The sequence below is a fragment of the Mycteria americana genome, chromosome 12, assembly GCF_035582795.1.
Source record: "Mycteria americana isolate JAX WOST 10 ecotype Jacksonville Zoo and Gardens chromosome 12, USCA_MyAme_1.0, whole genome shotgun sequence".
Taxonomy (NCBI): domain Eukaryota; kingdom Metazoa; phylum Chordata; class Aves; order Ciconiiformes; family Ciconiidae; genus Mycteria; species Mycteria americana.
Window position 1 is genome coordinate 1,845,164 of NC_134376.1, and position 27,631 is coordinate 1,872,794.

General features: G+C 51.2%; 1 protein-coding gene across 3 annotated transcripts in view; it reads left to right on the top strand.

The window, feature by feature from the left end:
• Positions 1-27,631, top strand: part of PKD1 (polycystin 1, transient receptor potential channel interacting) — a 101,020-nt gene that overhangs the window by 49,655 nt on the left and 23,734 nt on the right. For 2 of the 3 annotated variants that reach the window (XM_075515362.1, XM_075515364.1), the window contains exons 7-22: positions 3,311-3,525; positions 4,607-4,719; positions 4,801-4,927; positions 5,843-6,120; positions 6,607-7,356; positions 8,458-8,589; positions 10,253-10,428; positions 10,864-10,997; positions 11,581-15,203; positions 16,223-16,372; positions 18,723-18,866; positions 20,121-20,400; positions 21,946-22,162; positions 23,293-23,443; positions 24,426-24,578; positions 26,851-26,995. In XM_075515362.1, coding sequence (XP_075371477.1) covers positions 3,311-3,525; positions 4,607-4,719; positions 4,801-4,927; positions 5,843-6,120; positions 6,607-7,356; positions 8,458-8,589; positions 10,253-10,428; positions 10,864-10,997; positions 11,581-15,203; positions 16,223-16,372; positions 18,723-18,866; positions 20,121-20,400; positions 21,946-22,162; positions 23,293-23,443; positions 24,426-24,578; positions 26,851-26,995 — 6,788 coding nt within the window. The remainder of the gene's footprint in view (positions 1-3,310; positions 3,526-4,606; positions 4,720-4,800; positions 4,928-5,842; positions 6,121-6,606; positions 7,357-8,457; positions 8,590-10,252; positions 10,429-10,863; positions 10,998-11,580; positions 15,204-16,222; positions 16,373-18,722; positions 18,867-20,120; positions 20,401-21,945; positions 22,163-23,292; positions 23,444-24,425; positions 24,579-26,850; positions 26,996-27,631) is intronic. The other variant, XM_075515363.1, reaches the window with a different exon arrangement.

Consider the following 27,631-nt stretch of genomic DNA (forward strand, 5'->3'; position numbering starts at 1 on the left):
AGGGCTTTTGATGGACTGCAGCGCAAGGAAATTGTGACACCTCAGAAGGCAATGAGCCGCCCAAGCTGTTTCCCAGCTGCTGCCCCACGTTGCTCTCCTCCCCGGCCCCCTTTATTTCATGTACTTATTTTATTAATCCATTCAGATAAACATGAATGAGGCAGTTCCAGGATGCGATTTCCCTGGCGATAAAAGACAAATCAGCCGAGCCGCAGGTTTTTGGAACACGCAGCCTCCATAGTTTCTTGTGGGAAAATGACAGAAGCAGAAATCTGGTTCCCATTAGAGCATGCAGCAGCGAGGACCACTCTTTCCTGTCGTTTGATGGCCTCCCCAGGAGCAGCATGTGCTGAGCTGGTCCCCTCCCCGCCTCCAGAAGCAGAGTGCTGCAGCCCACACCCCTTCCAGGGGACCCCGCTTTCCCCTCTGAGGCGGTGCAGGGAGCCCCTCTCCCCTTCCAAGCCTGCTCCTGCTGCCCCGAGCGAGGCAGCTCGTTCCTTCCTCGGAGGCAGAGGGATGCTCACGTCTTGCTTCAGAAGAGGGTGTCGAGAACCCTCTTGTTCCTCTCTGCAAGGTAATGGGCCAAGCAGTGGGGCAGGGGTGGGAAGCAAGCCAGCCTGCCTATTTTTTCTTTTTTTTTTTTTTTTTTTTGATGACTTGCAGTTAGATCATAGCTGGAATTAGAAAAGGAAAATCTCTATCGAGTTTTACTGATGGCAGCAAACAGGCGGTTTCCTAGCCTGTTCTCCCTAATCCCCTGCCAGTGATTCGGGAGCAGAGCACAGCGGTTATTTATTTTTTAATCTTATTTGCAATGAAAACTACTGATTCATGGAACAGTTATTTTCATCGTCGTTTTTCAGCATGACCTCATTAATCATTTCATCTGACTGAGCCTAGCGGTGGAGAGACACCAATTCTCTCCCTGGTCTGCTTTTTGCAGAGCAGTTGTGCCGCCCTGGCAGCACGCTGGGGCGGAGGGGCAAGGCCGTAGCAGAATTGATTGCAACCTGCGGGAGGGAGCGTGGAGAAGAAGCTGGGGGCTTCGAAGGGTGCACGATGAGGCTGTTCCCCCCCCACCCCCCGAAGTTAATACGGAACAAATGCCTCGCTTTCTGCTGGGTGCGATTAGAAACAGTTGTCCAGGCTGTTTGTGGCTATGAAAGACCACTCAGCACTTTCCACCAGAATCTCTGCTGGGATTCAGCCAGTTTCCAAATGTGGAAGGGACATTTCATCTTCCTAAAATGATCCCGGCAGTTTCTTTTCTTATGTGGGGTTCATCTGCCTGCAGTGCTTTGGCCTCTGCTGCCGGTGTCTCGTCCCCCCGCGGCCGTTGCCTTTCAGTGGTGGCTGAGGAGCTGATTTGCTGCCTTGGTGACTCTTGCTGTCCTTCTGTGGCATCTGGGAGTTTGTGAGATGTTGGGGTCTTGTGACTACAAAGACTCTAGGGCCTTGGAGATCATTAGGTGAGCTTTTATGTGGTGTGGGCTGTGCAGGTTTGTGTTTATGCAGCCTCCCAAATCTCCCAGCAGCTGCATCAAAGATCCCCCGATTTGAACAGGAGCTCCCGTAACTGGCACCGTCCGAGGTTTAATCCTGCACTGGTGCCAGTTCCACTTGCAGTGGAGAATTGACTAGTGGCAAATTCCACAGGTCTGCAGAAATAAAGCAAAAGTTTTCCAAAAGATGCAGCTTTTTCAGACAGTTTTGTGTGACCATACCATTCCTCTTAAGTCACGACTCAATACGGGCTTAAAAGTGTCTGGGAGGGTCACTCAGACTGCAGTGCAGGCAGGCCATTTTAACAGACTGCTCTCCTAAGAGGGGTCTGGGGTTCATGTCAGCCTGCTGAGACTTCTTAATTTGCAGATAATCCCCCTTCCCTGTATTGTGTAGGGTTTACTCCGCCATGGGAGAGCCAGTCTCAGCCCTTCCGGCACCCACGAGTGGCCGTCGGCCCTCCATGCCCACTGGGAGGGGAGGCCAGGCTGCATGGTGATATTAATAAACGTATTGATGTGAAGGAAGCAACTCCACCTTGGGGAATGTCGTGGTTTAGTCCCAGTCGGCAACTCAGCCCCCCCAGCTGCTCGCTCACTCCCCCCCGGTGGGGTGGGGGGAGAGAATCAGCAGAGTAAAAGTGAGAACACTCCTGGGCTGAGATAAAGACGGTTTAATAGGGAACGCAAAGGCCACGCACGCAAGCAACGCAAACCAAGGAATTCATTGACTCCTTCCCGTGGGCAGGCAGGGGCTCAGCCATCTCCAGGACAGCAGGGCTCCAGCACGCGTAACGGGGACTTGGGAAGACAAATGCCATCGCTCCCAACGTCCCCCCCTTCCTTCTTCTTCCCCAGCTTTATGTACTGCGCATGACGCCCTGTGGTATGGAACGTCCCTTTGGGCAGTTGGGGTCAGCTGTCCCGGCTGTGCCCCCTCCCAGCTTCTGCACCCGGCAGAGCACGGGGAGCTGAGAAGTCCTTGGCGAGTGCAGCAACGACTAAAACATCCCTGGGTTATCAACGCTGTTTTCAGCACAGATCCAAAACGCAGCCCCATACCAGCCACTATAACGAAAATGAACGCGCTCTCAGCTGAAACCAGGACAGGGAAGCAGAAGATGTGCAGTTGGAGGGGCTACTGGGAATTTCTGGAAGCAATAAAACCTTGTGGTTCTCCTCTCCAGCCAGTGTCATCTCATTACCCTCTCTGATATCTTTGTGCTTTACCAGTTGTGGCTGGTATGAATCAGTGCTTACCAGTATGTTACGAGCTCTGTGGTGCTGACGGAGCCTTTAACTGGGTCCTCTCGTACCTTGAGCGAGAGAGACTGGCATTTTGGGAATGGGGTGACTCAAGTTGTGGGGCAGCGATCATCAAGGGTCTGACTCGGCTGCACACAGCGACCCACTGAGCTGCTTCTCCCTCCCAGCTCCGCTGCACGGTAGTGTTGGTGTTGATTGCTCTGTCTGGATCCTTTTGGCTCAGCTGTGCCCTCAGTATTTCAAAGGGCAGGTGGCTTTCTGTAGCCCTTAGGACAGAGGTTTGAAGGGCTGGTAGACAGCAGGATGGTGTGCCGTGAAGGACCTGTTTTTGAAGAGCCAGGTTCTGGTGGTAGAATGGATACTGAAATCCTTTAGTAACTAAAAGGCTCTGTTAAATGCAGCCTGTGACACCCAGATGAAGCTGCTGTTGTTAAGATTATTATTTTCATAGAGAACCATAGATGGCATCTGTCCCAGATCTTTCTAATACTCATGATTTCCTGAAATCCCCCCCCCCCCCCTTCTTTTTTTTTTTTTTGAAGGAGCCTTGATGTCTGGATTGGATTCAATGATTTTGCAAGCACTGGAGCACAGCAAAGAGGTGAAGGATTTAATCTGGAGAGCTGTCAGAACTGGCTGCCAGGAGAACCCCATCCGTCAAACGCTGACCACTGTGTCCGGATGGGCCCAACGGGCCAGTGTAACACAGACCTGTGCATGGCCAAGCACAGCTACGTCTGCGAGTACAAGCCGAAAGGTGGGCTCCGCTTCTCTCCTGCTGTCCGCTGGCGTCGTGGGCAGGCGGGTATCCTGCTCACTGGCGTGTGCCAAGGAAAAATAGGGCTGCGTGGAGGGGGTCATCCAGAGCATCACCCCAGATCGAGTGGGACTGGCAACAACCGCAATATTCCCAACAGAGGCTTGACTGATAAACTTTCAGAAGCTTGGCCTCAGCCCAAAGGGGAGAATTTGGCCCATTCCAGTCTTTGCCACCCACAGAAGCAGAGAGAGGAGCGCTGAGGCAGAGCTTTGGAAATAGCTTCTCTCTCTTATTTGAGCAGTCTCTGCTGCTGCCAGATCTGAGGCCATGGTGCTGCCTTGGTGACTCTTGCTGTCCTTCTGTGGCATCTGGTAGTTTGTGAGATGTTGGGGTCTTGTGACTTCAAAGACTCTAGGGCCTTGGAGATCATTAGGTGAGCTTTTATGTGGTGTGGGCTGTGCAGGTTTGTGTTTATGCAGCCTCCCAAATCTCCCAAAGCAGTGTAGGGAGAAAGAAAGAGAAGCAGAAAGGACATGAAATACGGGAGAAGATTTAGGTAAGAAGGAAAAGCCAGTGCTAGGAAGAGAGCCCACTGGCCCTGGTAGGAGGGACAGCATCAGCTGGTTGTGCTCAGTCCCCAGAGCCTGACCTGGCTGTGAATGAGCCGGAGGTGTTTGCCACTGGTGGAAACCAAGTGGCCCCGGCCATGCTCCCCGTGAAGTCCAGAGGGACAGGGAGGATGGTGAATGCACCTCGTGCTCAAAAATTCGAAGCAAATCATGGGGTATTGGAAGGGAGAAGTATTTGCAGAGTTCCGAGAAGTCAAAATTGCTGTGAGTTGCAAATGCAAACGTTACTTGTGCAGGATAAGAAATCAAAATACCTGTAAGACGAAGAAGGAAACTACAGGATTACAGCGGCTGCTTCTCCAGTAAAGCTGGAGTTACAGATTCCTGAGTGGTCCAAGCCCTGCTACAGCTCTGCTGCACGGTGTGACCAAGCATGAGCAGGGTGGGGGAATAGCGGCAGGCCTTGCTGAGTCTCATGGGCTTTGTTCAAATATTTCCTTTGTAAACAGGAGTTCTCTTAAATGCCGAAAACTTCTTTGTGGGAGACCCTGTGTTTTACACCCATGAGGCTGTGAAAAATGTGACAGAGGATGTGGTGTCAGCTCCATGGCAAGCTGCGGAGGTAAGAAGGGTTTGCTCATCCTGCTGCTGCAGAGGGAGCCCGGGGAGACGCAGGCAGGTGAGAGCCTTGTTTGTTTTGCAGGTGATGGTGTTCCCTGAGCTGGCATTCAGGCACGAGGGGTATTTGACTGCCCTGGAGTTTGTGACACAGGAACTGCATCAGCCCGTTCAAGTGAGGTTCCAGGTGCATAGACCGATAGATGGAGAAGGTGAGGCACCTCCTCTCAACACTTGTGGTATTGTTAGAGCTGACACCATCCGGGCCATGTCAAACTGAGTGTGTGTGGCCTTCTTGTGGCCCCTCTGTCTTCAAAGCAGAAGCTTTGAAGCCTTAAAGGCTCGGAGATTTGGTTCTATTTTTTGAGGAGACTCAAGTGCAAAATCTGCGGGCATGGTTGGACAGCCTGCAGTTGCCTTGGAGAAGTGGTTGTCCTGGAGAAATTCATAGAGGGAGAAACCTGTCTCAATGCCTGAAGAAAATGTGAGTGTAAGGAACATGTGTAGAAGTGAATTAATCTTCTGAGTTATACTTCTATACGTTGGGAAGACATGGCATGTCAAATGGGAATGTCTTCTGGTCCATCTGGCCCCACAGGTTAACAAGGAAGAACATTTTCCTGAACCCATTTCTTCCTGATGGCTGAGATAATCTAATGAGCCTTTTATTCCTTGTACAACAGCTCAACAGTCACAGTTTTGGCAACAATTACTTTTGCAGCAGAATGTTTGCTATAGCCATAGGGTTGGCTGGTTACAAAGATATTTTTTGACACTGAAAAGCTGATACTTTGACATTAACTTAAGAAAAGTTGCTTAATGTGTTTTCAATGTCAAAGCCAGCTCTGCTTTTACTTGGACTCGCTTTTGCTCGAACATAGATCTCTTTTACATTGCAAATTGGTGCATTCTTACTGGAAAAGAGACTAACTTTGTTTTTAATAATCTTTGTGCCTTTGTGAAATTCTCCTGTAAAACAGGACACTTGTCTTACGTAGTACCGGGATGCCTTGCAGTTGCAGCTTTTACTAAGAGTGGAGAAAAATGGTGAATTTGGAGTGAAGAAGTGCACTAGAAGTGTTTCTTGTCAGAATGTTGATCTTTGCTTTCTCTTTCACTTCTTCCAGACTACCAGGAGGGAAAAAATGCTACAGAACCATTCCACACTGCTCAGGATGACGGGAACTGGACTTTACTTGAATGTCCTCCTGGTTTCCAGTGGTGTCATTTGACTGATTTGTGCTCGTCACTAAACAACTGCTGCAACGCGACCGAGTGTGCCAACAGTTCTCTTGCCAGCAACCCTACCCCCGTTTCCCTTCAGCACAATGAAAGCCAGCTCAGCTATGAACTCATCAAGGAATTTCTCTTTACAATACCAGCTGGCCCTTCTTCCCAGTATCTGGTCAGTGTTTATTAGCTGCTGTAACCAGTGAGTAGGTGGGGCAGTTTTCTCTTGAGTGCTTTGGGTAAATAAAGATTTGTTCCCAATTTGCAGATGGAGATACTGAAGTCCATTCAAATGAAATGAGTTGCCCAGTGTCACACATGCCACCACTTTCTATCTTCCCCGCTAGGCCGTGGACTCCCTGCAGTAACCTGTTGCAACAGCGGAGTTGGTCAAAAGGCTGTGCAGATTTCCTGGGCTATTCCCATTGCACTTATGAAGTGGAGATAGAGCATAAAGCTGACTTCCATGTTAGCACATTTGATTCAGAGTGGCCAAGGAGAGCAGAGTGATGAAATGTCTCCCCATGCTGTGTTTGGATCTTGCAGCTTTTCTGTTGGTTTCCACTTGGCAGTAAATCCAGCTGTCTTGCCCAGGCAGGAGTTGGGTGCTGAGTGCTCTTAATTTGAGGCATTAATCCAAAAACGTCTCCTCTCTCTTCAGGTCACATTCAGAAAAGAAAGTATTTTTGTCAGGGCCAAGGACATCTTCAGTATCCAGCACAATGCAGGCTTGGGCTTACTCCTCCAGTGCCAGCCAAGTACCACATCTCCTTACAGAACCAACATCTTAAGCATGAATTCTTCAGAGTGGACACTTGGCCTGTCTGATGGCTCCATCGGTGCCACCTGGATAAACAACACCGTTTGCTCTCTTCGAGTTCGCTATGCCGAGGAGCAGCTGGTCCCGGTGCTCAGCCCCCACAACGCGGGGCTGGAGCATCCAGGTCGCTACACGGTCAGAGCCAGCGTGGACAACGGGGTCTTCAGCGCCAATCTGTCTTGCAGTTTCTGGGTGACTTCCTGGGTGTCAGGCCTGCGTGTCATCCATCCCGCTCCTCAGGGCGGCAGGGTCTACCTACCATCCAACCACACGACCCTGGTCGTCAAACTCTCCTCAGGGGTGAACGCGACAGCTAGGTGGCTGGGAGACAACCACACCTTCCCCTTCGAGGGGTCCTGCCCAGCGGCTGTTGCACCGCCGATGGCAGACTGTGCCAGGGAGACCAATGACACCTGGTTTGCTGTGGTCAGCCTGAGCGGCCTCAGGGAGGGGGTGAGCACCCACGTGCTTGTTGCGGAGAACGCCGTCAGCTCCCAGAACATCAGCATCACGGTGAAAGTGGAGGAGCCCATCCGCGGGCTGCGGGCCACCCCTGACCCCGAGAGCAGAGTCCTGCTAAATACGCGTGTGGTGAGTGATCACTGCTGATTTTAATTTGTTGGTAGCGTTTTTAGCCTTTACTGCTAACGGTATGGGTTTGGCTCACAGGAGGGCTGGGGCTCAGCTCCACACGGGTGAGGTGTAGCACTGCTTGCTGCTAAGCGCCGGCTCCCAGCCATGCAGACAGCGCTGCTGCAGACACAGGCATGTGGCAGAAAGCGCTGGTGCTCTCCGGCAGGAAGGCAGCTCGGCTGTACGTTGACTTTAATTCCCTCAGAGGTAAGGCAGCACCTCCTGCGAGGCGGATACTGGCTTTCCAGTTCCACAGAAAACCGGAGGCACTGTGAAAGGCCAGTATTTTCCTTCTTTGTAACTTGTCAAGGTAGTTATTCCTTTAGGTGTTTAGATTTACTCTACTAAATCCTTACATCAGCTGGTTGAAGCTATAAAAATGTTTCATCCATCCATCAAAGTCTTGGAGTTATTCTGGTGTTTGCAGTCTTTTTTTTCTCCAATCCCCTGTCCCCAGAGCTACAGCCGAGCCCTACGAACCTGTTCAATAACTGCCCATTGGTACCTGTGAAATGCTCTGTTCAGTCTCTGGCTGCTTATGGCAGAACCCTGTGCCTGCAATGCCTGTTGGTCTCACCCTTCCTGGCTACCAGAGTCTGCTCAGGAGGCACTGTAGGAGCGAGGAGGGAGCCTACCCTGTCCAGTGCAGGTCAACCGTTTTAGCCTTTGGGTCAGGCACCGTCAATGGACGAGGGTCAGAGACTCGGCTTACAGGTGTAGCTAAAGCTGAGTTGTTTCCACAAAGATATCAGAAAGTTTTTTAGCCAGCAAGAAAGCGACCTGATCACAAGAGCAGAGCACTAGGGTGTGGGAGCAGGCAGTATGGATCCTGCTCCCAGCTCTGCTGTTGATTTATGGAGTCAGGGTTGGCATTTCTCTGTCAGCAGCAAAGCCACAGGTGATCTTGCACCTCTGTGTCGTGCTCTGAGGGTGCTGTCTTACAGCTGTGTGATGCCTCCCAGTGGCTCTGCTCCCTCTCCAGTTCAGCTGGAGATCTCCTGGGAAGTTCTGTGCATGCTTTTCTCTTGCACTAGTATAAAATGTCCTCGTGCCTTTCAGAGCTACGTCCCTGTGATGGAAGCTGGGTCTGATGTGACTTTCCGGTGGACAGTAGATGATAAGCCATCTTTCACTTTTTACAATGTTGTCTTCAACGTTATCTACCAAAGCCCAGCTGTGTACAAGCTTTCGGTAAGCCAAGGCCTTTCCCATGATACCATTTCAATCCTGGGTTTCCATCTCATCCCACAAACTAAGCCGGAAAAGCAGCAGGGAGAGGAGAAGGCAGAGTTGAGTCGAGGAGGTTTTCGCTGTGCTCCTAACGAGCTTGTCTGCTATTTCTCACTGAGCTGCTCTTGCAAATGCAAATAGTAAGTTTCTTCCTGTTCTTCCACTACAGCTGACTTCACTGCCTTCCTCGTCTTTGCTTTCTCCTCTTTTCTCCATGTCCTCCTTTCTGTTCATGGAGTGTCTGTCCTTACTCCTCCCCAGCAGGAATGAGGCAGGGAGCCTCACTGCAGGGTGCCGGCCACTGCTTTGGCAGGCAGGAGATGTGGGTTCAGAACCAGGCAGAGGCAGGATGCAATCGTAAGACTTTCATAGGCAGGGCAGAGCTTCTGCCACAAGCTCTTCTGGTCTCTGTCCTGTTCTCTTTCTACTGGTGCAGACTGGAACACTGGGTTTTGTCATGACCCCAGGAGAAGGATAAAGCAGAGTGTCTGGGCAGAGGGAGGCGTCTGTTGTGGAACAGGAGTTTATCTCTGGGCAGAACATCTTTCTGTATCATGCCTTGTACTGCCATGCAGAGTCCTGGTCTGGCTCCAAGCTGCTTGATCCGTTTGCAGGGTAACTGCTGGCTTCCTGAGGAGACACCAGCCCTAGCTCCGAGGGCACGCTAGCACTAATTTGCTTGGTGCAGCACTACGCTCAGTAGCACTAATTTGCTGGGTGAAGCACTGTGCTGACAAGCCTGGATTGCTTTTACTTACAGAGTTGACAAGGTGGCATTAGTCTGGGGTCGACTGGATTCAGTGTAAGAGATCCACAGAAGCCTAGAAACAAACTTCTTTTATCTGTTGGGGTGGGAGGTCTCTATTCAACCAGGTTTGAAGGATCCCTTCTGTCAGCAGCTCAGCTCTCCTGCAGGTGAGGAGGTGACAACATGCTTCATCATTAGGTGCCACGTCAGTGTTACATGCCTAGATAATCTTGAGGATCCCACTCTACTTCTGTCATGTCTCTTCAGTCTCTTGCCCATCCATTCTCCCTTTTCCTCCTCTGCCCAACTTCGCTCTCCCTCTCTGTGCCTGCTACACCCAGGATGCTGGAGCTGCACTTGGCGTGCTTGGTTTTACGAGTCTCTCCCATCCCCACTCTCTGTGCTTGGAGCCACTCATCTGCCACTGTCCTAAGGAAACTGGGTGGCTGTTGTCCCCTTGGTGGCAGCAAGTGCCTGGGCTCAGCAGCGGGAGACGGTGTGCGGGACACCTCGGAGCAGGCAAAAGGGTAACTGGCAAGTTCGGAGCCAGAGGAGTCTCAGGGTGAGAAGCTATTCTCCTTGTCCTCCTGCTGTAGAACCAGTCCTTCCTTGGACTGACTTTAGTGGTGGAGATGTGGTGGTTCCAGCAAGAGGTGGCTTTGCCAGGTAGGTGGCCTTCCCGTCTATGCTTCTTTCCAGTGCCCACTCAGGCTGTTGCCCCTGCCTCCCTGTCCCACAGGCTACTCTGACCTGACCTGACCCGACCTGCTCGCCTGCCTGGGGGGGCCTCTTCAGCACAGTGAAGCCCCACTCTCGGGAGAGGGCAGCACGGCAAGGTGATCCCAAACGCATTCTTTGTCCCACTGTCCTTCCCAGCTCACCGCCTCCAACCACGTCAGTAACTTTACGGTCAATTACAATGTCACGGTGGAGATGATGAATAAGATGAAGAACCTGACTGTGTTGGGTGTCCTGCCGGTCCTCCCTCAGAACAGTACCGTGGAGCTTACAGCAAGAGTTCAGGTTGATTCAGCTGTGGATGCTATGTTCCTGTGAGTCCTTTGCAAGTTGCCTGAACTTAGGATCTTACTGTGCATAGCTTACCAGTCTTGCCTGCACTATTTCTCTTCCCAGGGCCAGCTGATGTCAAATGGCCCATTTCTCAGCTGCTGTCTAGTTAAATTGAAATCCCTGCAAGTGTGGTTCAGTCACACTTGCAGGCTGAAATACTTTTCTTTTAAAGGATCGCAACGTTGCTTTAATATTGGGTTCCTCCTCTTCTTATCAGTGCCGTACTCTTCTCACAGCAACAATTCTGCCGCATTGGGCACAGCTACTGCTTTGATACTTGGCATTATGTTTCCTATGGCTTTTCTGAAAACCTCAGCCCTGAGCCTGAAAGACAGCCCTAGACCAGGCCAGGGTTCCTCTGGGATTTCCATGATTCTCCTGTTGTGCCGTGTAACATGGTTTGCATGTTTCTCCAGGTGGGATTTTGGAGATGGTGTCCAGGAGACATACCTGTTCAGACCTCCCTACAACAAGTCTTTCCTTGTTCCTGATCCCAGTGTCCATGAGGTTGTAATCGAGCACAACGTTTCACACGTCTATCAAGACCCAGGTACGCTCAGGACGGTTCTTTGGGGAAGAAGGGGCTCAGATATTTTTGTTGTGAGGGGGTTACAAGGCACCTTCCAATAAAACTATGGCTTGAAAGTCATTACCTCGTTCCTGAGCAAACAGCCAGAGTGACTGGAAGTCTCCAGCAATTTTCATCCTCTATAACTGTAGGAGAAGTTTGTCCACACTGTAAGAAGCAGGTCCACGGCACACAGTCCCCTTTTTGGGCAGTCTCAGCAGATAGATGAGTGGCAGGCGAGCTCCGTGCCAATGGGAGGTGGGCTAGGGAGCACTACTGCCGGCAGCAGGAAGGGGGTCTGTTTTGTGAGCAAACAGAAAGAAAATATTTTCTCTGTATCTGTTGGACTGGCTTCTTACTTGGTGTTTGGTCCTCACATGCGTGGCCTGGTTGTAATTCCTGCTTGTCCTGGACCGGAGGAGGGAAGCGCAGGGTGAGCGCAGTGCAGGAGCAGAGTATCTCCCTGCAGTCTGCTGTCGTGCTCCCCGCACTGCCGCAGGACTGAGGAGGCTGTTGCACCAGCGTGTCCTCACAACTGGTCTTTTTCTGCTCTCTTCCTGTGCAGGCGAATATGCCCTGGTGGTTCTCGTGTCAAACCAGTTTGAGAACCTCACCCACTTGACCCCAGTTCACATCCACAGTTATCTGATTGATGTGAAGATGGAAGTAGAGGAGGATGTTTTAGTTGTGAGCCGTCCGGTCACCTTCAGAGCCAATCCGTTGCCGTCTTCTTACGGCGTTGTGTACACCTGGGACTTCGGGGATGGGTCCTCAGTGTTCACAGAGAGCCAGTCTACAGTGACGTACAGCTACTCCAGAAGAGGGATATACAACATCACCGTGACAGCAAACAATACCATAAGCAGTGTGGAGACAGTTGAGTGCTACCAAGTGTTTGAAGAGATAACTGGGCTCCATGTTTCTGCAGATGAGGCAGCAGAGCTGGGGGCATCTGTGACCCTTAACGCTTCAGTGCAGACGGGGGACAGTATCACCTGGATATTCGATATGGGGGACGGGACGGTGCTGAGGAGTCAGGTGCCAGTGGTAGAACACGTGTACATAAAGGATGTCAACTGCACTGTGAACGTGACGGCTGTGAATCCTGTGAACTCTGTCTCCCAAACTGTACCTGTTCGGATATTTGTCCTGGAAGTGCTCAAAATAGAGCCTACTTCTTGCATCCTTGAGCACCCAGATGTGCAGCTCACTGCGTATGTGACGGGGAATCCTGATGAATACATCTTTGACTGGACTTTTGGAGATGGCTCATCCAATGTCACAATCAGTGGGGACCCTGTGGTGATGCACAACTTCACCCAAAGTGGGACATTCCCCCTCTCCCTGACTCTCTCAAGCAGGTTTAACAAGGCTCACTATTTCACCAGCGTCTGTGTGGAGCCAGAGATAGTCAATGTCACCCTTCTCCCTTCCAAGCAGTTTGTGAGGCTTGGTGAAGAGAGCAGCTTCCAGGTCAGTGCCGTACCTCTCTACCAGTACCGCTACCGCTGGGATTTTGGGAACAATGAGTCCACTAGATCGAGTGGGACTGAAGTGACCTACACCTACAAGAACACAGGGGTCTTCCTGGTCACGGTGACCGTCTCCAACAATGTCTCTTTCAACAATGACACAGCGTTTGTGGAAGTCCAGGAACCAGTTGGGGTAGCAAAGATTGAATATAACGGGACAAGTGTTTTGGAGCTGAACCAGATCTACCTGTTCTCTGCCAGCATGAATGGAACCAAAGTCAGTTACTGTTGGGACTTTGGAGATGGCACTACCCAGCCTGGCCAAATCGCTACCCACTCCTACAACAACACGGGCCATTACACTATTAGTGTGATGGGCCAGAATGATGTGAGCTTTAACGAGACCACCATCGACGTCACAGTGAAACGTCGGCTCCACGGGCTGACCATCAATGCCAGCAGGACAGTGGTGCCATTAAATGGTTCAGTGAGTTTTGTAGCCACCCTTGTAGCTGGCACTGCCATCCGCTACTCGTGGATCCTCTGTGACCGGTGCACTCCTATCCAAGGCTCCTCCACAATTTCCTACACTTTCCGGTCCGTGGGCACATTCAATGTCATTGTGACAGCAGAGAACAAGATCAGCTCGTTGCAGGACAGCATCTACGTCTATGTCCTGGAGCAGATTGAAGGCCTGCAGGTGGCTAGCAGTGACCTGGTGGAGGACCTCTATTTCCCAACTAACAAAACACTCCATTTGCAGGCAGTGGTGAGAGAGGGAACAAACATCTCTTACAGCTGGGTAGCCCAAAGGGATGGCAATGCTGTGCAGACCTTCACTGGGAAAACCTTCTCCTTGAGCATCCTAGAAGCTGGAAACTACACTGTCTATCTGAAAGCCACTAATATGCTGGGATGCGCAACTGCTAACAGGACAGTGGAGTTCATTGAAAGCATTGGTCTTTTAAAGCCTTATGCCTTCCCCAACCCAGTTGCTATTAATGCCTCTGTTAACATAAGTACCACCATAACCAGTGGCACTGGCATCACGTATGGTTGGTACCTAGAGGATGGCTTCTCTCTTGTTACCTCTGAACCCTTTATTATACACTCCTTCCAAAGCCCTGGAGTGATAGAGGTCGTCATTGGAGCAGAAAACAAGCTGGATTCAACCAATGCAACAATTTGTATCTGGGTAGAGGAGGTCATAGAGGGGCTGAGTATAGGGACTGCAGAACTGGACTGTAGGTATGTCTCCTCAGGCTCCACGGTGGTCTTTGAGGGGGAGCTGCAGAAAGGGACTGAAGTGACATGGCTTTGGGAGGTGCCAAATGGCACGTTGACTGGCCAGTCCGTGCCAGTCACATTCTCCACGGCAGGGTTTTATACAGTCTATCTGAATGCGTCGAATGACATCAGCTGGGCTCTGGCCAGCAGGAATATCTCAGTGCTGGACAGGATTCAAGGACTGGAAGTTCTTGCCAGCAAGAAAGTGGTGGAGCCAGGGGAACAGGTCACCTTTGTGATCAGGATGTTGTCGGGTACCTCTGTGAGTTACTTGGTGAGCATAAGTGGAGACTACTCTGTGGTGCTCAACGGGTCCAAGTACACTCATGAGTTCACCAAGAGTGGTGATTATTTGGTGACCGTGACAGTGCAGAACCAAATCAGCATCGCACATGCCCAGGTGCTCATCTCTGTCCTGGAGGCCATCCGCGATGTCAGGCTCCTGAACTGCTGTGAGGAAGGCATACCCACGGGCACGGAGAAGAGCTTCAGTGCCCAGGTGGGAAGTGGCTCCCGCGTGTCATTCTCCTGGCAGTTCTCCCTATGGAAAGAGCAAGGTCGATCCGTGGTCACTGTGGCAGGAGAGAGTGTTTCCTACACTCCAGAAGCTGCAGGGCTGCTCGAGATTCATCTCAATGCCTTCAATGACTTGGGAGGTATCAATATCACCAGAACCATCCAGGTCCAAGACCCGATAGTCCAAGTCTCCCTCACTGCCTCCAATGCCTTTGTCAACAGGACAGCACTGTTTGAAGCAGCAGTGGTGCCCAGCAGCAGGAGCGTTGAGTTCCTGTGGACCTTTGGGGATGGCTCTTCCACTCAAATGACCAGGGTTGCAGTGGCCAACTATTCTTACCTGAGCCCTGGGGATTACCTGGTGGAAGTGAATGCCACCAATCTCATCAGCTTCTTCATAGCCCACCTCACTGTCACTGTCAAAGTCCTGGAGTGTGAGGAGCCAGAGGTGGAGTTAGCCTTGCCCCCTCAAGTAGTCATGAAGCGGTCCCAGAGGAACTACCTAGAGGCACAGATTGACCTCCGAGGATGCATCAAGTACCAGACAGAGCACCTATGGGAGATCTACCGAGCACCCAGCTGCATGAACTTGGATGACTCCAGCAGGATCCGTCTGCCGAACGTTGATGTGAACAGGCCCCAGTTAGTTATACCGAAGCTTGCCCTGGAAGTTGGGAACTATTGCTTCATCTTTGTTGTCTCCTTTGGAGATACCCCGCTGTCCAAAAGCATCTTTGCCAATGTAACTGTGATACCAAGTAAGCTGGTCCCAATCATTGATGGGGGGTCATACCGGGTATGGTCCAACACTCAGGACTTAATCTTGGATGGGGAGAAATCCTATGACCCGAACTTGGATGATGGTGAACAGACTCCATTGTTATACGATTGGTCTTGTACATTCTCCTCCAAGGTAAGAGCAGTTTTGCAGAGGCAGAGAGGGTGATCATTTGGGAGCTCCAGCTGCACGTCAGCTCCACTACAAACATGTGTCTGGGTTGAAATGGTGTTGAGGGGAGCTTTTGTGAGCAGCATCTTTAACAAAGCTGCTCCGGAAGGAGGGTTGCAAAGGTTTCCCACTTCCCAGCTCAGGATGATGGTAGAAGAATTGCTGTGGAGAGTTGTGCACTGTCCCTGCTGCAGTGTCCCTGGGCAGGGCAGAAGCGTTGGCACGGGAAGCTGAGGCATTCGCATTGCTGCTTCCTTTGTACTTGGCCTCTGGTTCACAGTTTCAGCGTAGCTGCTCCCATAACCTGAAGGCACTACAGAGCTGCTGATTGCAGTCGGGGGGCTGAGGGCTCTGGTCCCTCTCCCGTTACCAGTTAAATGTCTCCAATTTCAGCAGGGGCCAAAGTTGGACTTTGGAGGAGTCAAGTGACCACAAGTCATGGTCATTGTGGTCACTAGCAGGTCACTGTGCTCACACACTGACCCTACAGACGCTGTAGGTCTGACCCTACAGTGACAGAAGGGCAAGGGAGAACTGCCCTTCAAACTCCTAGGGGAGATCCACCTCAGGAGCATTTTTTGATTGAATGTGGGATTCTTTGGCTTGTAAGAAGTCATTGTTTTCTATCTTTACCTCAAAACAGAAAGATGCGGCATGTGTGTGGATTAGACTTTTGAGTTAATGTGAACTTTTTGTGTTGTTTGGCAATGTTTATGAGCTATTTAATGAAGAATTAATTGCTATAAAATAAGAACGTGAAGCTCAGATGAAACACAGGAGTATTCCAAGTACTGCTTACTAACCTGAAGAGTAGGATAATGTGCTTTATTGTCCACACACCTCGTTTCTCCCATCCCAGCGGTGGCATTGCAAAGTAAGATCTGTTAACAGTGACTTTGTGTGGACCTGAATGTTTTGGCTGTGGACTAACCTGATGTGCACCCGTACCAAGAAGGGTTTGAAAGTTCTTTTCTCCTTGCAAGCAGAGCTCGGCTGCAGGGTGCTCTCTGAATTTCAGTGCCAAGGAAGGAATTGTCACAATTTCCAAAGCTGTATTAGAAGCAGATGTGGAGTATACGTTCGACCTCACCGTCAGGAAGGAGGGTATGAGTCCCGAGGCAACAAATCAAACGGTACGTACCACAGACAACTGTCACTTTCTGTCCTTGTGTGCCTGTTGCTGGACACAGCCAAGCTGGAAGTCCCCGGCCCTTTTTCTAAGGCAGTTTCTAGAGGAGAGCGCTGCTGGCTCAGGACCGTGCCCAGCCACAGGAGACTCCCCAGGCTGCGTCCCCTGGCCCGATCCGAGAGCCGGTGCTGGTTCAGCTGGGGTGTGGAAGTACCACTACGTACCTGCACCAGCCAGCAAGGGAAAGCAGGGGAAGCAGATTTTAGGGCATCACTGGGGCTCCATAACTGATGTCATCCAGGTCATTGGCAGGAACAGACACTGGTATTTCCATGATATATTCATCTTACGCTGCCTTGGGCAGCACTTTCTGCTTGTCCTGCCAAGTCCTTTTAGCTTCTTCCTTCCTTTAGACCTTGCGTTAGTGCCTCTCTGTGCAGAGACTGCGTTAGCGACCCAGCCCTGGACGGTAATGGCCACCGTTCCTGGAACTGAGAGTCTGCGACCGCAGATCTGCCGTAGGAGGACAGCAAAGGAGCCCGTGGTCGGTAGCTCTTCCACCACTGTGTGCAGTCCCGGGCTCTTCACATGTCACAGCACCAGGCTCTTCCCTGACTTTTGTCCAGAGAGAGCTTCCTAAGAGCTGGTATTTAATTTTTCTGTCAACAGGTCCTCTCTTCTCTGTTTCTGAATTTTTTTAAGGGAGGATTTTTTTAAGTGCATGTTGTTTATGTCAAATTAAGCCTAGCGCTGAATGCATCTGCAGTCTGACAGCAGTTATGGTTTATGTCAGAAACATTCATCGTGGTGCGTTTGGCAATTAGAGATATAGTTAGTCTGAAAGTGGAAACTCTTACTGCCTGGGTTTTAAACCAAAGCTGGAGGTTAAAAAGAAAAAAATTAAATTGATAGTCTTTCAAGGACATTCCGTACTATCTGGTTTCCATGCATGTGTGCAAAACAATGATTCCAGTGTCGCAGGAAATTTGCAAATACTGTAGGAATGAATGAAGCTTCAGTGTGCTCCGGCTTAGTGCTGTGGAATATTTATCCTCTTTTAAAAGTCTGCCATATTAAACAATGTCTTCATTACTGTCTTTCTTTGAATTCAGAATATTCATTATGCCAGGGCAGAGGGCTCTGTCGAATGCTGGACAACCCCATTTCCTAGGGGATTAAAGGAATTTAGACAAAGTACAGGGGTCAGAGCTCAATAGCTGTTGTGTCTGAGCCACTGGTGCTTCTAAAGCTCTCCTCTCTCCGAGTGCTTCGCCGGGGAGGTGTGGTAGACGTCTTGAGATGTGAGCTAAAAGTCCAGAATAATGTGCCGCTCCCTGGGAACGGTGGTTCTTCCAGGCTGCAGAGCGAAATGTATTTGATGCACAGTAGGAGCTGTGTTTTCTGGCTATTTTTATCATTCCCGTCTCTCGGGGACATAGGTAGTGTCAGAAATGGTGCTGGTTCTGCACAGGCACTGCACCCAAGAGTCAGGTCCCTGAAACGTGGCATGCAGTTCTAGTCCAAGCTCTGTAGGCCAGAGCGGGGATGGGGGAGACAGCGGGACCATGCCCTGGCTTCACACAGGACAGCACGTCCTCAGTAAACCCAGGCTCCCTGGCTCGCCCGGAGCCCTCTGTTACTCTGGACTGTAAACGCTTCCCATTTAGCAATCTTCCAAGTCGAGGACAGGGACCCGCTCCTGCGTCCACGGCGGATCTGCTGTGACCCCGCCGGGTCGGGTGCTCCACAGCTGCAGAGGCAGAGCCAAGAGTTTGGCCCACGGAAAACAACGGAGAGCTGCAGTTGCTTCCCGGGGCAGGTGCTCACCAGATGTTTGGTCTGTGCTGTAATGGAGGCTTTCCTCCTCCCAGTTAGACTGCTCCTCTTTTCCAGACTCTAACACGGATCCCATTTCTGTAGGGTTAACAGCCGTCCTGAGGTGGTTGGTACAGCAAAGTGCTTCAGTTAGCATCATCCCCACCCGACAGCACAAGCAGGACTTGCTGTGAATTCAGCACAGGGTACCAGAGGGACGTTTTGAAAGTGATTTATGTTGTTAAAAAGTGTAAATAAAGAAAGTCCAGAATTGCGTAGATTGGCCCAGCTTGGCATTGGGTGGTGGCTCTTGAAAACCAGTGACAGAAGAACTCACCCTGGCCAGTGTAAGAAAAGTGATGTAGCTTTAGTCTGACTGAAATCCTTTGGAAATCCCTTTCTGCTGTTTCCTTAGCACAGATGGGGCTGGTGCAGAGCGATTCCTCCTTGCAGAACCAGGTCTGCTGGGATGTCTTCTTACCTGTTAGGTGTCTGTATTTTTGTCTCAGATCTTCTGATGGAGCATTTTGCTTTCCCAGGTATTCATCAAGAGGGGGGGAGTCCCTATTGTGTCCCTGGAGTGCGTTTCCTGCAAGGCTCAGTCTGTCTATGAAGTTAGCAAGAGCTCCTACGTCTACCTGGAGGGGACCTGCCAAAACTGTCACAACGACTCCAAACTTGGGGTAAAGTCATTAGCAGCGCTGGTCTTTGCTTCACCTCTGGTGGACTTCAGGGAGAAGGGGAGAGTCAGAGAGGACAGGGTGGGGAGAGCTGTGTGAGAAATAAACTCCTGGACCTAAACTACCATAGGGACAAGGAGGGGAAACAATCTCTGACCATAAATGCAGTGGCAGGCTGGGTCTGGCTGAGGGGATGAAGAAGGCTGCCTGATACTGGTCTCTTCATCACATCCCCTGGAACTGGCTGCAGGACTGGCTTACAGAGTCAGAAGTTTAAAACAGGCTTTGCACGGAGCTTGCCTGGAGTGGCATGGGGCTCCCGCATGCCGTGTCTCAGCAGCATGGAGGAGGCTAGGAGAGCCTGGGAAGCAGGTTCCCCGTGTCCTGTAACCACTGGACCCCCTGTGAGATGTCCAGAGCTTTCCTTTGCCCTGGGTTGTGCCTGCAGGCTGTGGGACACAGGGCCTGTCAGTCCTCCATCAGTGTCTCGACCTACCCAAGGGCGAGTCCTTGCTGGGGCATTTTCAAGCCAAGCCCATGAGTGACCAGCTCTTTTCACCCAAAAGCCACTTTTTTCCTGGAAGAGGTCTGTAAAGTGTTTTTTTCTTCTTCCTGCTGATTGGCATTTTGCACATTGTTCTGGTGACTCAAGCAGAGGTTGTTCAGTCTCTTCGGATCCCCCAAGCCCCTCATGCCCTCCCCTAATTACAGATTCCACTACGCAGCACCTCCGCAACCTGTTGAATGAAGCAGGTCTCAGAAGTCCTGTTGCGAAAGCTAGTCTGTATTGCTCCCAGCAAGCCCAGCATGTACTTGCATGGCATTTTCTGGCTGCCTGTCTCGCTGTTCCTCTTGTTATCACAATTGTACATTTGTGCTATTAACAGTAACCATCCAGGACACGTTCAGCTTGAAGCATATAAAACATGGTATCCCGTGGAGACTCCACCAGTACTTAATTTATTTCCTGTGTTTTGTATTCTGTATTATGAAATATTCTGTCGGAGGGTGATGTAATCCCAGAGACTAAAGTAGATCTCACAGTGGAAATATTCCCGCCAGACATTTTGGAAAGGTTCCAGTTCTTGTTGCTGTAGCACACAAGACTAAAAGCTGAATTATCAACTGCAAATTTGGCAGACGCTCCCACTAGAAATCTGTTACTTTTTATAAGAGACTCAATCTGAAAACATTTTAAGGACATAACTTCGAATTTAAACAAAACCTCTCCTGTCTCTCCCCTCTTCATCTCTACAGAGATGGGCAGCACACAGCTTTAAAAACAAGTCTCTCATCCTGGACAAAAAAACTACCTCCACTGGCGACACAGGAATGAACCTGGTCTTGAGGCAAGGGGCACTGAAGGATGGGGAGGGATATACTTTTACCCTTCACATCACAGACCTCACAACAGGGGAGGAAGGATTTGCCTCCATCGATCTGCTCCCAAACCAGCCGCCCGTTGGAGGATCCTGCCGGCTGTCTCCCAAAGGACCCCTCAGGGCGCTGATGGCAAAGGTGCACTTTGAGTGTGCAGGTGAGAGCGTACGGACAGCGGTGCTGGGCACCTGCCAGCCCTCTCTGCTCCTCATGGGCAAAGGTTTCTCATGACCACTGTGTTACCAGCTGCCCTTCTTCCCACAGATGCTTTTTCTACCCCGAGCTCCCACCCCAAGACACTGTTGACCAGGGCTGAGTTCAGAAGTGGATCTTTCCATTTCTGATCCCCAGAGCGTGGACCATGAGCAGCTTTGTGTGCCCAGATTATGGAGCTCTAAAACTCATGGTAGCTGGCAGGCACTTTTTTTAATCCCAGTTCATGTAGTTGAATGGTGATATCCAAGCCAGGACAGTACTTGCGGAAGAAACTGGTATTTCAATGCAGGAAAAAGAAGATAGTGCCCAAAACTGAGTCACACATATGTGGGAAGAGTCAAAAGACAAAGCACTGGGGCCTTCTCTGCCATGTGGGCTGGATGTTCCCGTCGGCAGTTACCTTCTCAACCAGCTGCAGAGACAGCAACATGAGTCTAGCTTTGGAAAAGTGGCCTGGCTGATGTCCTGTAGCCTCAGGCCAAAGAATAAGTGCCTCTGAAAACCATATTTCCCCAAATGATTAGTGTTAGAGATTAATGCTGTCTGTGCACAAATGCTGGGAAGCCACACTGCAGAGGAGATGATGAATTCTGCTGGTTCTGGGGGGGGCTGGTCACCAACGCCCATCTTAAGCTGGGGGAGAAGCAGAAGTGTATTTGGCATGATATGGTTTTAACTTTGGTAAGTTTTGAGCTACCCAGAATAATTATGAAATCAAAACCTCTTTGGAGTGGTGGGAATTTTAGCTCTTAGTGATGGTTTTCAAGCTGAAGCGAAACACGCAGGATACAGACCCACTGGTCGACGTCCAGCGCAGCAAGCCCTGGCAGAGCCAGCACCTTTGCTGGTGCTCACTGGCCAATGCGCAGTGAATTTCCTAACTGCCCGGCTCCCACGGGACTCCCCGTGATTCCTGGGAGCTCCAAGGAAACCTTTGTGCAGGTTTTATCCTAGACTCAGTCATTCCTGAGACGTTTGAACTGCCTGAGGGCTGCGCTAAGCCTCTGTTTAATGTCAGGCTTTGCAGGGCTTGTACAGAAGCTGTGGCCTTGCGTCAGTGCTGTTCCCAGCCCCAGCAGAGTTATTCCCATTTTAATTTGCTCATGAACTCTTCACAAATCCCTTTAAACATTACAGGACCCAAACACCTAGGCAGAAACCCCTAAACATCAGAAAAATTCAAAGAGGGTCAAAGCTTTACATTGCAGGCCCTGGAGACATCCCTCCCGCCCGGCAGAGTCCTTAAGCCGTCCCCTAATGGTGGGGACAACCTGTCCCTCTGCCAGAGCAGGGTGACCCTTGCTGGGGACAGCAGTACGGGCAGGTGCCATGCTGAAGGGCTGAGCAGGGTGGGACACACCAGGGGAGGGAAGGGGCACTGCCAGGCAGTGCCAGCTCTGAGGGACAGGCTGGGCTTCGGGATGGTGGCTGCAGCCCCTGCGTGCCCTCGTCCCCATCAGACCCCCGGTTCGGGTTTGTTTTGCAGGCTGGCGAGACACGGAGGACGCGGAGGGCCCGCTGGTGTACATCCTCCTGGCATCCCGCCGCAGGGCCGGGCACTACCACGAGTTCTGCGTGTACAAGGGCAGCCGTGCCGAGCACAGCGCCTTCCTGCCGCCGGGCTTTCACGAGAGTGGCTTCATGGTGTCCGTGTCAGTCCTCGTTCAGGACCAGCTGGGAGCGACCGTGGTGGCCGTTAATTGGTAAGACCCACCGCTCGCAGGCTGGGCTTACACGGCAGTGCCAGTGTCTAGCCTAGGCTCCTGAATCACGGTCTTATGGCTTGTCCCCTGGGTCCCTGTCCTGAAGGGCTCGGCAGATCCCAAGTGAAACGTTTGCCTCCTGGAAGAGGCTGTTGGCAGGAAGGCGAGGGGAGGCTCAGCAGAAGTGCAATACAGAGAATTCCAGTCTTTGTGGATTATCACTCAAGGGGGAGACTTTCCCATAAGTTACTGCTTCCCTTCATTCCCTGGTGGCACCTTGCTTTGAAGGCACGATGTCACTTTCTTAGAAGATCTCTGTGCTCTGTGCTCTGCCACCTTCTCTGCATCAGGAGCCCTCAAAGGAGAGTTGGCAGCAGCAAGCTCTGGTGCGGCAGCTGGCCTGGTGTCCTGCTGCTGAGAGCCAGGGGAGGTCTCATGTAGCCAAGGTGGAGAGCACGTGCATTTGAATAGGGTGGAAGGGATTGCAGCTGGAGGCTCAGCAGGGCCAGTACCATGAAAGCCCAGTTACCCCTTCTGCAAACGCCCTTTGGTTCCCAGTGTGCTCCACGCAGGTGACAAGTGCCCACAGCTCTTTGGGCAGCATCCTGAGCTGGTCTCTGCTGCCTGGCGGAGCTGTACGACTTCTTCTCGAGGCCGATTTGCGACTCTCCACACTGTACATGTGGTCCCGGCCTCCCAGGCTGGAGCGCACGGTCCTGCGGTGCCTGCGGAGGAGGATCTGTGTCCCAGCTGTTCCTCGGACCCCAGGGAATGATGCCAAAAGCAGTGCAGCTCCTCCCAGCACACCAACCCTGGTTTTAAGTGCTCTTTATGCTCCATCAAACTAAGCCTGGATTTTCTCCTCTGGGTTCAATGCACCCGTGTGCGTCCTCCACGTGCAGCATCACAGAGCTGGACCAGTGAGGAACCAGGCTTCAGGTCCATGGTGTTCCTACATACGGCTTGTGCAAACTGGGCACCAGGGCAAGCCTCAGCAATGCTGTCTTTGTTGTTTAACCACCTGCTTCCCCCCTCATCTTCCTTCCCAGCTAAAGGGCAGATTCTGCCCCCTTCCCCCCAGCCCCATTTGATAGTCTGCACTTAACCCAAATGCCTCTTTCCCTTGGCAGCTCCATGGAAATCAGCTTACCCGAGGGGTTCCCCAGCCTCTCCCACTGGCTCTACAATCAAACTGACACCGTGCTCCAGGGCTTAGTGAAACAAGGGGACCCTCAACAGGTCATTGAGTACTCTCTGGCCCTCATCACCATCTTAAATGAGGTAAAGCAGCACTGTCTGCCCAAGAGGGGCCTCCAGAAGGCCTTGCAATCGCCAGCAATGTTCTTTGGCCAGGTTTTGTACAGTGATGTAGGGAAATGACTAATGCTACAGTTTTTCATGTAAATCAGCGTACGTGCATGCTGGGAGCTGGGCTGGAGCTATTTTCATGCATCAAAAAGAGTAACGAGCTCCAGGCACACAATGACCAGGGGAAGCAGAGGGGCTGCAAAATAGAACAGAGGTCCCAGAGAAGGCAGTGGCCTGGGTGTCTCCCATGCAGCCTGCTTTTTTGCCCTCATATTCAGATACTGCCAACCTCAAGTCTAAACACTGAATTTAGAAACAGAAATCCTAGCCAAAATTCCCCCACGTCCTTCATGCTTCCCCTGAGCCAGCCACCCCACTCCGACTCAGCAGGGCTGGAAACTCCCTGTAGCTGCTCAGGTGCTGCTCTGGGTGCTAAGGAGATCTCTGGGTTCTGACTGCTGAGCTAGTGCAGCTAGAAGGATCTTCTGGCTGCATACAAGGCTTTTAATCCACAGTGCAGGAGCATCATCCTCCTGGCAGCATTCACTTTCATGCCTGCCTAAGGTAGGGCCCAGTCCCTCCGTGTGCATCTCTATAGGCACGGCAGGAATTTTGGTCTCTACTCGTGCTTTCCTGCCTGATAAGAGCCTGCTGCGTGCCTGAAAGCCAGGCAGGGGCGATCCCCCTGAGCACAGGCACTGTGCTTAGCTAGGTAAGGACTGCACACTGGTGTACTACTTAGCTGTCAAGTGCAAGGCTGTTAAGATAATTGCTTGGAGAGCACAAGTGAAATTGAGGAAGTTCTACTGAAAAACCAGCTCATTAGATCTCCCTCTGGGGAGGAGCACAGGCAGGGAGATACAGAGTGCAGGGAAGAGATGACTTCATCACAGCTCATCATCCTCTGAAACAACCTGATACATTTCCTCACTCTGCCTGCTTTTCTCCTCCGCAGTATGAGCGGTCCATGCTTCTGGAACCTGAGACTGGGAATGAATTTGAACTCCGGACCTGGACTCGCAACAATATCACAGAAACCCTGAACTCGCTGAACGTGAACACAGTTGATGATATCCAGCAGATCTCAGCTGCTTTGGCACAGTGCACGGTATGTTCCCCATCACCACCTCCAGCCTCCTGCTCTTCCAGGTGCAGCTTAGTTGCTCTTCAGTTCGCGTTCTGCTTCCCTGTCTCTCCCACACACATACCACGCAGGGAGGACAGGTATCACTTGTTGACATCATTAGGGTTTCTGTGGTGATGTCCTAAGTGTTGTCAGCTCTTCCCCTCGCCGTGCCACCGATCTAGCAGGCGTGGATAAGATGATGTATTCATGTACTGGAAGACAGCACCTAAGAGCTCTGTGCTGCTTCTTTGGTACCAGCCCTGGTGTGGCAGCTTGCTAGCAAGTAGGTTCCTTCACTTGCAGATGGAGACAGTAGGAGAGGCCTTGGCAGACTGGAGAAGCACTGGAATAAATTGGTGGGGGAGTCGCAGAGTCTCCGAGGACAGGCTGGACTCCCATCAGGAGGAACACAAGTAGAGCCGGACCTGCCTTGAGCCAGGGGACGGTGCCAAGGACTGATGTTCCTTCCAGCCCTACTTCTACCATACAAGATTAGAAACACTGCTCTGCTTCGCTGCTGCCTGGAAATGCTGTGTTCCCCAGCCAGCTCGCAGTTTCAGCTCCCTGGTGCTGGGGCTGCTGCCTGGTGGATTTAGGAGTGGCTTTATGTGTTTTGTCAGATGGGCAAAGGGAAGGGAGCCCAGTTATATAATGTGCTTGGGGTTTGGTGGTCAGCCAGTCGGCTCTGGCATGCTCTTCCTCCCCGCCCTCCCAAATCTTTGCTTTCAGGACTGGAGTCAGGTACCCTGGCCTCGGCTGCGCATCGCCTCCCCAGCCAGGTCAGCAACCTCGCGCAGTGGGAAGAGGCTGTCCTTGAAATGATGGACAGACTGCTGCATCCCACCCACAGAGCCCTATTCTGCTGCTCCTTTCTCTGCTTCAAAGTCTGTAAACCTCAAAAATCACTTCTTTCTGTTCATCTTTGTTCAGGGATTTGGGGTTCGGCATATCCCGTTGTGATGCCGGATTGGTTTGTTTCTGTCTCTCCCACGTGCTCTTGCCTTGCGACTTGATCTTGCTGCGGAAGCTTAAGTCTAGAAATAGAATTTTTGTTCCACGGGAAAAGCTGACGTTCCAGGATTAGTTTGTGCTCTGGATTGGAATGAAAAGCTTAGAAAAACAGTAATCTAGAATTTCCCAAGTGGTTGAGACTAGCGCGGAGTTCACACATTTCCTTTCCTGTAGAAGTGTCAATCACTCAGTCTGATACTTTATTGATTTTACCTACAGGGGAGAGGAAAAATCAGAAGTAATTTCTCCTGGAGGGGAAAAAAAGAATCTCAGTCTTCTTAGTCGATTCTCCTTCCTAAGCAGTAGCTCCCCTTGGGTGGTTCCTCCCCATAACCCTTTTTCTTCCCCACCTCCTTGATACCTGACTGTGCCTTCTGGACTCCGATTTACGCAGTATGTCCTCGCTTCTCATTGCTTACAAGTAAAAGCAGAAAAGGGGGAATTCTAGACCTGCAGATGCTGTTTTGATTCTTCACCAAAACATATGGTGAATCACGTCTGAATCCTATGATGATTAAAAGAAAAGAGCTAGGAACGGGGTTGTGGTAACAGCTTCCATGTGTTGCCTCAGTCCCTCCCATCCAGCCCTCGAGAGCGCGGGGAGCTCCAGGCCATGGCTAGAACATTCTGTTTCTTGGACACATCTGGGAGCAGAGGGAGGGACATCCATCATGCCCGAGTGGCAGGATCCCTCCCTCAGCTTTCAGCAGTATTTGGACACTGAAATGGATTCAGTTAGGGCTAGATCTTGCTTCCACTGAAGATAGTGGAGTGGATGGAGGAGTCCTATCCAGCTCCTTCTGGTTGATTTCTGTAGGAATAGCGTGTGGCCCCCTGCTCATGAGATGCAACAGCCGGAGACGTGCTTGGTCCTTACAAGTGAACTCCAGGGAACATGAATATGCTGCCCTTTATTGCTCTTTCCAACCCTAATGCATCCTCTGTCAGACTCCCGGCATGCCTGCCTGTATGCTGGCAGATTGTAACATGAGGGGAGGTGGATGCAGGAGTCTCGGAGACACCACCAACTTCTTGGCATCTCTCAGCGTGAGCAGAGCAGCCACGGTCTCCGCAGTCACCTCCCCGGGGCTGGAAAGAGCAGGGGTGACTTTCAGAGCGCAAACGGTGTTTGAACAAACGTGCTCAGGTCTTTGCGGGACTGAGCCAACTGAACTTGCCTACAGCTGCCTTCGTCTTTCCCTGGGGGTGCTCCTACTGAATCAAACTGTGTTTCCCTTTGCAGGTGGTGAGCAAGGAACTGGTTTGCAAGTCATGCCTGACAAGGACCTTGAACAAGCTGGAGACCATGATGACCATTCTGCAAGGGGAAATGACCCAGGGCACCGTGACACCGACTGGTATCGCCGACAACATCCTCAACATCACAGGTCAGTTTTGTTCCTGCGGGAACAGGTGACATTTGAGCGGGCGCTGCTGAGGGCACAGGTCTCCCTGTGCAGGGTGCTGGGCAGAAGTAGGCTGAGGGCAGCTTTGCAGGCTTTCTCCTGTACCACTGGGGATTTGGCTCATGGCTTTTCAAGCTGTTAGGGAGATTGCTGCCTAACATTTGGAGTGTGGCACCCCAGTACTTTCTTCTCCCTGCATTTTTCCCAGGGTTGTCCTGGCTTTGGCAGCTGTCTCTGAGGGCATTTAAATATGACAGTTGTTAATAAACTCACTTCAGGGAATAGGATTTTTAGTAAATAATGAGTAACAGCTATGGCTTCCAGATGCTTGCCTTCCTGGTTGCAATCTGAGGAGCTTGCCAAACTTCACTGGGGCACCCATAAACACTGCAGAAATTCCCACCTGGTTACCCTGGGAGGAAGCAGAGGCACCTTCTTTGCACACCTCGTTATGTATTTCTGAGTGTTCTGCACTTTATAGTGCAAAAACTTAGTAACGTATGTTGGCTTTATCCATTCTTTCCCTGTTTCCCAGTCTGCCATTCTAGTCACTTCAGAGGAGGAAAATAACGCCTGTTGTGGTTAAGTATTCACCACCAAACTTTGTAGATTAGCTGA